General features: G+C 43.6%; 1 protein-coding gene across 1 annotated transcript; it reads left to right on the top strand.

Annotated features, from left to right (window-relative positions):
• Positions 1–107: 107 nt before the first annotated feature.
• Positions 108–7,880, top strand: LOC102033254 (WD repeat and coiled-coil-containing protein). The gene is made up of 4 exons (XM_005418402.2): positions 108–313; positions 2,051–3,920; positions 5,359–5,476; positions 7,282–7,880. The coding sequence occupies exons 2-4, from the start codon at positions 2,070–2,072 to the stop codon at positions 7,551–7,553; spliced, it is 2,241 nt and encodes a 746-aa protein (XP_005418459.1). The 5' UTR covers positions 108–313; positions 2,051–2,069; the 3' UTR covers positions 7,554–7,880.
• Positions 7,881–12,224: the final 4,344 nt, after the last annotated feature.

Raw genomic sequence — 12,224 nt, 5'->3', positions numbered from 1 at the left:
CTGCCCTGGCCGCTCCGTGCAGGGGGATCCCTGCAGCGGCTCCTCTGTCCCTGGGGGGTGAGAGGGCACCGCGTTTCGCCGACACCCGGCCTGTGACACCTGCCCGGGGGGCTGCGGCCGGGCCGGGCGCTGCTGGAGACGGTGTGGCTTTGGGCACAGGAATGCACTGGCCACTCTTGCTCTTTGCTTTTCCAGGGCAGCTGGCAGAGTGAAAACGCCCGTTGTGACTCAGGGACCTCTCCAGACGGCCCAGGAGGCTTTAGCATCTTTCAGTGCCTTGTGAGGCACATTATCTCACATCTCCCTGCCATCAGTAAGTATTGCCCAGCAGGGTTCTGAGCATAGGGAACATCCAATGTTAATTTTCCTGGAACTGGTGACTGCTTAACAGGACTGAGTTTGGTTATAGAGGAGAGGCCAGGTAGATGGAGAAGTTGCATTGGAAGTATCTTGAGTGCTCTCCTGTGGGGCAGGATTCAGTGTACTTAAACTTATCCCTGACAGACATTTCCTTAATTGGCTCATACAGATTATGAAATTCATGGAGTGCCTTTCCCTCCTCTCCAAGGTAACCTCCTTCAATGCTTAGCTATCGCATATAGTGAGAATTTTTCCTTAATAGCTGACCTAAATCTTTGTTGAAACTAAGCTGATTATTATCATGCCCTGTCCAGAGTATACCTGGAGACCAGTGAATGGATGTTCTGTCACTGGGCTGGTGAATGTTCTCTGGTTCCCACTCACAGTCTTCTCCAGACAGAGAACCCACTTCCTGTGTTTCTCTGATCCCTTAGCTTTGTTGAGCATTTCTGTCATCTTCAACTCAGAGGTAGGTTCAGTGGAGGTGCTGTTAGCAATGAGGAAGTAGGGCAGTTATCTCCCTTGTGTATCTCCATCCCTCTTAAAACATTCCAGAATTAATTATTCTTACTTGGCTACATATCTCACATTACTGAAATATTCAGTTTGTGATTCATTGTAAGCCACATCCTTTTTTGCTATACCTCTACCTAGGGAATTATTCCTGGAGAGGTATCCAAGTTGATGGTTTTTTTAAATAAGTATATTATTTTGCACTTGTTATTAGATTGAGAAGAAGTTTCTTTGGTCATAATAACATAACTTTCTATACAATTTTTATATTTGAAATCCATTCTTGCCCTCAAGTTTAGGGTCATCCACAAATAATTAAAATACTGAGTGGTGCCATGCCCTGCACATTGTGATAAACTCTTCCAGTGTGACAGTTTTTAGTCTCTGACAATTTTCTTCTTGTTCTTGATGTTTCCTGCTAAAACTGCAACTCATTCTATGCCATGGCTTTACATCTGAGCCAAATTTTGTGGAGATCTGAAATTAGGAAACCTTCGATTCCTTTGAACGGGCTTTTGTGCACAGAGTAGGGATTGCTCACAGCTCAAAAACTAGAAATTAGTGTAAAATCCTGAAGTTCTCCAAAGTGTTGATGGCTTGTGTATGCCTTCTTTTAAATTCTTTTTCCTTTCTTTTCCTCAGAAAAATCTGCTTTCATCCTAATTCTCTTCAAAATTGCATTTGCTTTCTTAGACAGCTTTCTGGGATAACCATCCAAATGCCTCATTCTCACATGCTTAATACAGGATCAGATTTGTAGATAATACATTAATGCTTGGTTATACTTTTAAGGGGTGACTTCATCTGGCCACAAGTGCTCCAGGAAGTTGAGAGTGAGCAGCAATATTTTGAGAATTGTTGATATCGAAGTAAATAGAAAATATTCTGAGAACAGCAAATTACTGATTAAAATGAAGGGACTGGTCTTGTGATGAAAATGCCACAGAAATCTGACACTAAGCCTATAGAAACAGCAAAGTTTTTCTCTTAAAATTGCATTTCGTGATGGAAACATCAAAAACAAAAAAATTACCGGGCTGAGAATTAAGCATAGGTGAACATTATATTGACTTCACTGGAACGAAGACTCCAGCACTGGCAGGGTCATAAGCTAAATAATCATCCAGGTACTGTCCTCTAGAATGATTTCTTTTTCCTTCTCATTCTGTCTGTGTAGATGTTCTACTTTGAAAGCCATGGAGCTGGGAAAGGCAAAGCTCCTGCGCACCGGCCTCAATGCCTTGCACCAGGCCATCCACCCGGTGCACGGGCTGGCCTGGACGGACGGCAAGCAGGTGATCCTGACCGCGCTGCACCTGCACAACGGGGAGCCCACCTTCGGCGACTCCAGCGTGGTGGGTCAGTTTGAGCACGTGCACGGCCTCTACTGGGGCCCATGTCCCAGCGAGGCGCCGGCCCTGCTGGCCGTGCAGCACAAGAAGCACATCACCATCTGGCAGCTCTGCTTCAACGGTGCTGACAGAAACAAGCTCCTGGTTTCCCAGGTCTGTGACATCAGCGAGCCCTATCCCGTGCTCCCCCAGGGCTGCGTGTGGCATCCCAGCAAGGAGGTCTTGGCCGTTCTGACCACCCGGGACGCCTCCGTCCTGCCCTCTGTCCACCTCGACAACTCCAGGATTAACGCGGACATCAAGGGCAGCGGGCTCATCCACTGTGCCTGTTGGACCAAGGAAGGCAACCGCTTGGTTGTGGGGGTGGGCAGTGCCCTCCATTCCTACATTTGGGATGATGCTCAGAAAACACTCAGCGCTTGCTCTTTTTGCCCAATCTTTGATGTGGGAGGCTACATCTGTGCCGTGGAAGCTACGCAGAATTTACAAGTCGCTGTTGCCACCGAGCTCCCTCTGGACAAGATCTGTGGCTTAAATGCTGGTGTTGCCTTCGAAGTTCCATCAAGTGTTGAAACAGAGTCCTTCCCCTCACAGTCCAGCTTGTGTGGGGAGGAAGAGTATTCTTTGGATGGAGGGAAGAAGTCACAGGAGTCTGAGAAGCCCTTGTCTGTAGTTACATCTCCTGTGGATCTAACTCACATACTTTCTAGCAAGCAGAGTGCTGATTCCAGCCCTCTCCTTCGCCTGAGGCCCAAGGACTACCTGACGGGAAGTGGCCAGGATTCCTCACACCTCATCTTGGTGACTTTTGAAAGAAAGGTTACCACTACTAAAAAAGTGAGCATCCCAGGCATTCTTGTTCCTGATATAATGGCTTTTGACTCCAAAACTCAAACTGTATCTGTTGCCTCCAATACTTGTAATGTTATTTTAGTCTATTCACTGACTTCATCCAATTTACCCAATATTCAGCAAATTCAGCTAGAGAAAAGTGAGAAGCCAAAGGGGTTGTGCTTCTTGACCAATAAATTGTTACTGATACTGGTTGGAAGACAAAAATTCTCTGACCCTGCTTTTCTTCCTTCTTCAAGATCAGACAAATACATGATCCGATTGATGATTAAAGAACTGATACTTGAAATGTGTCCTTCAAAGGCTGTGTCAGCTGATGGCAGCTCCAGTTTGAACCTTTCCAGTGTTACTCCTGATCCTTCTAGAGATGTCCACCCACTCAGCCGTGGGCTCCTGATTCCAGATCGCTCTGCCCTTCAGTCCCCCACAAGCCGAAGGAAACTCATTGAAGAAATCAAGAGTCCTGCTTATGAACAAAACTTGGTGTTGAACATCAGCGACTTCAAAGAGAAAAAGATTTCCATGAATTTTCCTCCAGCTGTTGAGACTCTGGATGCTGAGCCAGTTAATCGAAGCGTGGCTCTGTCTAACGCTTCAAACAGGCCAACATCCCCAAAAAGGCAGCATGAGGCAGCTTCCAAAATACCCAATTCTTACAAGAATAACCTGTTCAGTGAGAAGGAGGCGAGTTACTTTTTGAAAAATGTGGAAAAATTGTCTGGTAACTTCACAGAATTGCAGCACCATCTTTCTGAATTAACTGAGCTGCTAAAATCTGGGAAGAGAAATCTTCCAGTGTACCCATCTTCTCAGGAACCATCATTTATTAAAATCACCTGCCAGGTAATTTTAATATTGAAAGCCTTAATGGTGAAACCTGTTTGTGGCTGTATGTTCTTTGTAATGCTCAAGTAACAGTCAGTAGGATTAGATTTCCATCCTGTTTCTGCAGGTAATTATATATGGTTATAAATCCCATTGCTCTGCAGGCTTCCAGTGTTTCTAAAGCAGTGGGATATCCTGGAATGTGAAGCTCCCTGCCCCACCTCACACTGGGCCAAACCCTTCAGCTCTGCAGTGAGGCCGCTGGGACTCCAGAGGACTCACATATTGCAGCCCAGCTGCAGAATTAAAGCCCTTTATAGAGATCTAGGAAGGGAATGCTTTTCCTAGGCAACATCTAAAGCTTTCTGTATAGAAATTTAGACAAGTGAAGATTTCCATGTGTGGGAATTGGTGTCAATCTCCTGCTCTCCTGTGAGGAAAACTAAAATAATGGAGACTGAAACAAAAGCAAATTGCCTTGGCTTTGAAACAGAAATGTTGCTAATTAGCATTGAGAGCATCATCCAAGGAGGAAAGAGACCTTTAGGGACACAATAATAATTCCATTAACATGGCTTAAAAATGGATTTAAAGTGAAATTTCACATGAAAAACATATTGTTTGGCTGAAAGATTTGCCCTTGCAAATCTCATGCTAGAAAGGGTAAATTACCTGATTATCAAAACCTGGCAGAGATCTACTATGTCATTTCTAGAATTCAGATTAATTAACCTTAGTCAATATTCAAAGTAATTTAACCTACCATTTTCCTTTCAATTAGCTCTTACTTTTAAGCTTTATTATTGAAAAAAAGTCCCAAATTTTGTAGCATTGAATTCAAGTTCTAGATCATATTCCCTCACTCTCTTCACTGTTTTCCATTGTAAACATTTAATAATTGTAATAACAGATTTAAAAAATGCCTTGCTGTGCCCAACTGGGCATATTCTTTGAAGATGCCTTTTGGATTTAAGGCTTGAGGCAGTGATGGTCAGGGGTGGGACAAATAAGCCCTTCTGACTTGTGAGTCTGTTCCTCACCCCAGCACTCATAAGCAGGAGTTCTCACTTCTGAAGTTTTGGGTCAGGGATGGGTGGGGAAAGGTGGGGATAGAAAACCTGAAGCTTTACAAGCTCTCTGGGGAAATGTCCCTCACAGATGGAAGGATGGGGATGAGAATTGTGCTGTGGATGAAGCTCATGGTTTCTCCAGCAGCAGTGTATTATTTTCTCCCCTGTTCTGATGTGCTGGATAAGCACTGTTCCTTGCTGCTGTCACTCATGAACGCTTTGACAGCTGAGACTTCAAAGGATAAATCTTGCAAACAGGCCTGAATGTGTGAAGCATTTGACTTTCTGTAAATAATGCCACTGAAGACTCGTCTGTGATCCTGTTGTGATTAATGCCATTTTAACTATACATCACAGTAGCTAATGACTGTTGCTTGCATTTTCAGAGGCAGCTTTCCAAAAGTGATGCAGATGAAAGTCGGGCTGTTCTCCTCTGTGGTGGTAAACTCCGCCTGAACATTGTCCAGCAGATATTCAACCTCTCCCTTGTAGAAATGCAGCACGGTATGTTGGGATTATCCAAGAGTACAAACACTTCATACACCTTGCCAGAGAAGCTGTGGCTGCCCCATCCCTGGAAGTGTCCCACAGCCAGGCTGGATGGAGATTGGAGCAGCCTGGTCTAGTGGAAGGTGTCCATGCCCATGGCAGGGGAGTGGGACTGGATGAGCTTTAAGGTCCCTTCCTACCCAAACCATTCTGTGATTCTATGTGTCATTCTTAGTGAGCAATAGCAATATGCATATTCCATCCAGGGAAAACCCCAAGAAATAAATAATGAAAGGTGAATAAAATTTTGCCTTTTGTTTTTTTTTAATAATGTAAAAATTCTTCTCCGAGTCTTCTTTTACTGAGAAGAGTCTTTTCATTATTAAAAAAAAAAAAAAGAAGAGCAAACTTACATGTTGATGCCCTTATCAAGTAACTAGTTATAAAGGAAAATTGCTTTCAGCCAGTGTTTTACTTGTTTTCAGCTGCTCTATAGAGAGAATTCTGAGTAGCAAGGAGAGCAGGGTTGACTGGTGGTTTTGGGAGTACAGTGTTCTATATTTGAATCTGTGGCTCCAGCATCTAGACTTGCTGTAGGAAATCCTGTAGCGCAGAAGAAGCTCTGTACACTTCAGCAGTGCATTTCACGTCAGGTTTTGCTGTGAGGAAAACTGCCTCTCTTCCTGCTGTGTTCTCCTCTGCTGTTACCTGTTCATGCTGGGCCCATTCCATGTGTCTGTGTACATGTCAGTTCTGAGTACATGTCAGTTCTGAGTGTCTGACTCTGGGCAGAAGTAGAAAACACACTTTGGGGTATGATTTCTCACTACTACAGGTATTCCCTGTGCTATATTCCATCTACTTGCCCCCTGTATCTGCTCTCCCCCTGCTTGCAGATCACTGGGCAGCCATCCCAAAGCCTAAGGCTGCTGTTCTTGCCATTGCCCAAGTTTTATTTCTCCTAAAGAATTCTAGAGGGAGTATGTTTGTTTGAAATATACATATGCAAAGTAGGAATGGTATTTTCCTATCCTGAGTTGTATTGATTTTCAAGTTTGGTCCAAATTAAGCCAAAAGATTAGATGGTTGTGTGCTTTTAAGCTGCAATCTTCTTGTGATGTTACTTGTGATGTAAAGTTACATAATACAAATTTACAAACAGCTGGAAATGTTCCTCTGAATTCCCTTACCCCTCATGAGCTCTATTTTCTTGCTTTATCAGCTTAATGGATAAAAATATAAAAATTTTCTAGTTTATCTATACTGGCAGAAGTCAGGGTTTCAGATTCAAATTGTAGAGAAAAAAAAGTCGTGATAAAGTCAAATAGCAAATGGACCAGAGATTTTGGGTTTGTACAGTATTGTAAAATGTTCCTTCCTTGTACTTCTTGGAATTAAGTATAGTGAAATTATGTAATAAAAGCAATTTCTAAATTGTCTTTATTACAATAATTTGTCATTTAATTTACTAAATCTCTGCCTTTTGTAGTATCTGCATAGCTTTAGCACTGTGAAGTAGCTTATCAATACCTAATTAAAACCAAGTGTGGATGCTTATGAATTCTGCTCAGAATTTCAATCCTCCTCCTCATTTGAAGCATGCATTTATTATTGTCTCCTCTCCTAATGGCAAAATCCATCATAGTTGCCAAGTGTCCTTTATTTTTGAGATTGTACAACCTGTATATTTTCATACTTTTTCTTTTCTAGAAAGCTGTAAATATATAGAAGCATTTAATTCTAGAAGAAATTTGGTTTTTACCTTAAAGGTACCCTAATTACACAAAGATTTATCAGCAGCCATGTGCTTATCTTCCCAGGTTCCTCTTGGATCGTCCTCACAGCAGACAGCGAGGGCTTCATCCCCTTAATGTTCACATCCACACAGGAGATCCTCATCAGAGATGCCACTGCAAAAGGCTACAGTGCCCGCTCCTCCAAAACTCTGGACATCATCAGTTCCACACAGGAGTGCAGATCCACTTCTTCTGAAAGCCTGGACATCACCAGTTCTCTGGAAGTACTGAGGGACTGCTCCTCCAAGACCTTGGACAGCATCAGCCCTTCAGAACAGCCCAGCAATAAAATGTAGTTTTTGACAGTGGTTTTGCAATTCCTCTCTGATGATGGGAGGCTTTTATGTTTACTGTATGGGACTGCAAATTATTAATAACAGTCTCAAATGTCTGTACAATTTCTATAATTTTTGTTGCATTGTAAATTATTTATTTGATCCTTGGAAATGTTACCTTTTTTTTGTACTGAGCAGTGTTTTTTAACTATGTCTCTTGAGGTACAGATGAGGTTGAAAATGTGCATTCTTACAAGTTTCTGAGCTCAAGTTTCCATCTTGGTCTTTAATACATTGGTGGTTTTAGATAATAGTAAACTTGGATAATAAAGAAATCTTTGAAAATGCTGCATTGTCCCCTATTTCCTCTTTTCTGCCAAAGCCTGAAATATTGTGCTGGTGTTGTTTAGGAATGCACCTGGGTTTGCACTGGTGTAAGCACAAGTGTAAGGTCATGGAGTTTGGGACAAAATAGGATTATGAGAAATATCCATATTGTGTGGAAGCAAGATCCTTTTCCCCTTCTATACCTACCCATAACATCTCTCTGCTTCCATCTCTGGATTTGGGGAAGTGGTTGCCACGTCTCTCATCCAGTTAAAGTCTGGCAGAAGAAAATGTTCTATGGGCTTTTGTAGTGAGAGAGAGAAAATGCAAAGGGGAAATGTAGAAAAAGTTTATGTAAGCACAAGTTTATGTAACATGATTGCAGCGCTGAAGAAAAGACTAATCCAAGATTGCTCCCCATAAAATCACAGCATGATAACTTTAAGCAGTTTATCAGGCTTTCACAGTGGCACTTACTGTGTGAGAAGGCATCAAGCAGCTAGATTATAGAATTGGAGCTGCTGTCTCAGGACAAAGATAATCTCTCTTTTTTTTATTGCCTATTTGGAAATTTAGCTGCTGTCAAATGAAATATATCCACAAAAACACAGTATTAAAGATACAGCACCAGCAAAAGCTGCAGAGAGCACTCAGTGTTGGGTGGTTAAACTACAAGTTACAACTGTTGATGAACAGGGAAGAAGGAAAACAGGTGAAATAATTTGGCAGTTGTGGGCTCAATCCTTTACATAAGAATCATCTCTTCTCAGTAATGGTCACTGTTTCATCAGAAGGTGGACCATGATTACACCTGTCCTTACCAGAAAGTCACTGACACCTCAGCACTGGGTGTGAGTTCAAAGCAGGTTGGATGCTGGGGATGGTCCATGTTTCTCCACAGCTGCCTGACAGTCCTTTTTCATGCCTGTTCCTGAATCCAACCTCCCACTAACCCATGGGAGGAGAGGGTCAGGGCTGAGCACTCTTGTCTCTGCAGAACACCTTGACTTTGAATTTCTCATGCCTCAAATGCTGCTTCTGTAATTTTGTTATGCAGCCAAAGAGTGTATAAAAAATAGCTGCTTATTTTGGAATTGTTCCAATTTATGTTAGATTGACAAGATGAAGTGTCTCCCACCAGAAGTGTGCTCAGTCTCAGGTTGCACCAAACAGACCTGTAGAGTTCTTCCAGCTCCCCAGGTGAGCACCAAGGACTTACCTGTGCACAGGGCAGTGCCGTATGAGGTAAGTGGAGCAGACACAGCAAGGGCAAGACACTTGCTAAAAGCTGTTAATAGTTTGGTCAACAGATTACACTGGCTCTTCATGGTGTGCTCTGTGCACGTGGACAAATACTGCATTTAAAATATAATCCCAGGAATCTTGGAAGAATAAAATTCTTATGTTGAGGGACTTGCTTATTTAATGGAATCACAGAGTCATGTGGGTTGGAAGGGACCTGAAAGATCATCTAGTTCCAACCCCTGCTGTGGGCAAGTGTAGGGGCATAGAATATAAGAAAATAAAGATAGTGTAGAAAGTAATCTTACCCCTAAGGAGTTGCCGCTGGGCCAATTAGCAAAGATTAGGAAGAGGCCTGACTTTAACAGGCCACAGCTGTAACCAATGAGTAGAAGAGTTCTATAAAAGAGTGGGTTGGCTGGTTGAGAAGGGAACTGAAGTTAGTTGGCTACTTTGTGAAGAAGAAACAGTCAGTGCTCTGAGGAGCTGCCCATGAGAAACAGCAAGAAGGTATGAAACTTTTGCAATAAGGAGACAACATTATGGAACCCCTGCAATAAGATGACAACAGGCAGGGACACCTTTTACTAGACCAGGTTGCTCCAAGCCTATCCAGCCTGGCCTTGAACACTTCCACGGATGAAGCTTCCACAGTTTCTATGAGCAATTTGTGCCAGTGCCTCACCACCCTCACAGAAAATAATTCCTTCCCAATGTGTAAACTAAACCTGCTCTCTTTCAGTTTAAAGTCATTTTGCTCTTGTCTATTACCACATGCTCTTTTAAAAATTCCCTCTACAGCTCTCTTGTAGGCACTGGAAGTTCAAAGGCCTCCCCTGATTCTTCTCCATACTGAACAGCCCCAGCTCTCAGCCTGTCTCCACAGCAGAGCTGCTCCTGCCCTCAGAGCATCGTTGTGGCCTCCCCTGGACTCACTCCAGCAGGTCTGTGTCCTTCATATACTGGGGGTCCCAGAGCTGGACACAGGACTTCAGGTGGGATCTCACAGGACTCCTCCCTCACCTTCTGTCCACGCTGCTTTTGATGCAGCCCAGGACACATTTGGCACACTGATGCAGAACAAAAGCACATTGATGCACATTTGGCTTTCTGGGCTCTGAGCACACATTGCCAACTTATGTTCAACTAACACTCCCAAGTATTTCAGGGCTGCTTGATTTCAACTCAAAATCCTATTTCTAAACTTATGGGATGATTTTCACCAAAGCTGAATGTAAAAAGAAGGCCCAAATAGTTGGAAACAGTACCAAGCCTAATCCAAGAGTCCTTAAGAGAAGACTACAGGTTTTAACAAACTCTCTTCTCTTATGGCTTTTCTTTCATGCCTACAAGTCCCTTTGCGAATTCTGGAGTTGCCCATTCTCTCTGCTAGGCCAGCTCAGCACAGCTGAGACTTTGCCAGGAGTCTGGGGTGACTGCAGTTCTCCTTCATCCCGCACTGATGTCAGCAGGTACTTCCATGCACCAAGACTCACGATCCAACACGTCCAGCAACTGTGGGAATTGTTGAACCTGCTGGATGTGGAAATGTGCAGATTCTATTCCATGACTTTGAAGGTGACCGGAGAGGGAGTTTATTTTGGAAACACAAGGGAAGTTAAGTCCTCATGGGCTTCAGCCAGTTTGAACAGAAACTTCTCAGCCAATGTAAACCTGTTACATCATCACGGTGACAAGCCCTAGGCAGACAAAAAGATCCTCTAGGTAAAACAGATGAAATTCCAGGATGGAGAATACTAAGGTGCAAAGGAAATTATTTTGATCCTTTGCTGAATACAGATGATGCCATGTACATCAGCAAAAACAGGCTGGCAGGGGATGGGTGCTGGGCCTCCAAAGTGGAGCTTTATCAGTGAAGCTGAGCAAACAACCATCATCAGTTCCATGAGACCTGAGCAACTCTTCCTCACCATCTACAGCAGAGCACAGCAAAAGTGAGGACAGACATCTGAATGGTGTAGCTGAAATTCATGGTCTAATCTAAACTGTAATCTGTAATCTATTGGATGGGACTTTGAGCTAACTTGCCCTCTCTTCTTCATCTTACAGCTGGACAACAGATACCAGGTCTGAAAGGACCCGAGTTTCCTTGGTGGAAACTCCTCCTCTCAACAAGATTGATTTAAGTCTGTGTTTTCTGTCTACAGCCCAGAAAGGCAAGCAGAGAAGTAAATGAACGAGTGATACTTGGAAACAAACTCAGAACTCAAAAGCAGTTTGCTTTAAAACATTTTCCTCTTCAACTACTGTGCTTGGAATGTTGAAGGTGAATAAAGATGAGAGGATGCAGCAGGGATTGAATCAAGCAGCAATTCAGGTTCAGGAGTGACTTAAGGAATTACTACTCAAATCTTCAGAGCTCTTCCTGAAAAGCCAGTGACCTGACACAGGAGGTCCCAGCCTTCAGGGGCTCCCCAGGGACAGATGTCCAAGGTGGTGTCCACCTGTTAACGTGGGGGACTTGGCAGAAGGGATCTGATCCAGCTAAGCCAAGGTCAGTCAGCGAGCTCAGGGGTAGGCAGGGGACAGTGAGGCAGGAGGGGAACACAGAGGCACAGCTGGTGGCCAACAGCAACCCCCTCCACCAGTGCCTGGTGGGAACAGCCGCTTGGATATGGGATTACCTGATCACCAGCAGGAACCTTTAGGAAGGTGGGGTAACCTTGGAAGGTGTCAGCATTGTTGTTACGCAGGAAAAGCAATGAAACTGGAAGAGAAGACTGAGTTGATGGTAAGACTTGATGATCTTCAAGGTCTTTTCCAACTGTAGTGATTCCATGATTCTTTGACTGGTGACCAGCTCAGCTACTGACTGCCAGTAACCAGCCCAGTATGGAAGATTTGGGCTGCCCTCACTACACTTCAGCAAGGACAAGGAATGGGACATGGTTTGGCTTGCAGATTAATACTCAGTGACACACCACTCTGTTATCCTTCTCTTTTCTTCCCATATTTGTTGGAATTGCCTATGTGCAGGTGGAAAAGTGCTGTCCCTTATGAACCCAGCTGGTTTAATCCAGTCTCCCATATTTTTATTAATGTATTTGGATATTACCTGAAGGAGAACCCCTGGGAATTAAACTTGGCCGCTGTTACTGCCAG

The sequence above is a fragment of the Geospiza fortis genome, unplaced genomic scaffold (genome assembly GCF_000277835.1).
Source record: "Geospiza fortis unplaced genomic scaffold, GeoFor_1.0 scaffold98, whole genome shotgun sequence".
NCBI lineage: Eukaryota > Metazoa > Chordata > Aves > Passeriformes > Thraupidae > Geospiza > Geospiza fortis.
This window is presented reverse-complemented; position numbering and strand designations above follow the sequence as displayed.

What these genes read in the sequence shown, in the direction of transcription:
- LOC102033254 (XM_005418402.2), top strand. Translation starts at nt 2,070, where the DNA reads ATGGAGCTGGGAAAGGCAAAGCTCCTGCGCACCGGCCTCAATGCCTTG. An exon ending in TTATTAAAATCACCTGCCAG is followed by an intron (nt 3,921 to 5,358) that starts GTAATTTTAATA and finishes TTGCATTTTCAG; the next exon opens with AGGCAGCTTTCCAAAAGTGA. An exon ending in CCTTGTAGAAATGCAGCACG is followed by an intron (nt 5,477 to 7,281) that starts GTATGTTGGGAT and finishes TTATCTTCCCAG; the next exon opens with GTTCCTCTTGGATCGTCCTC.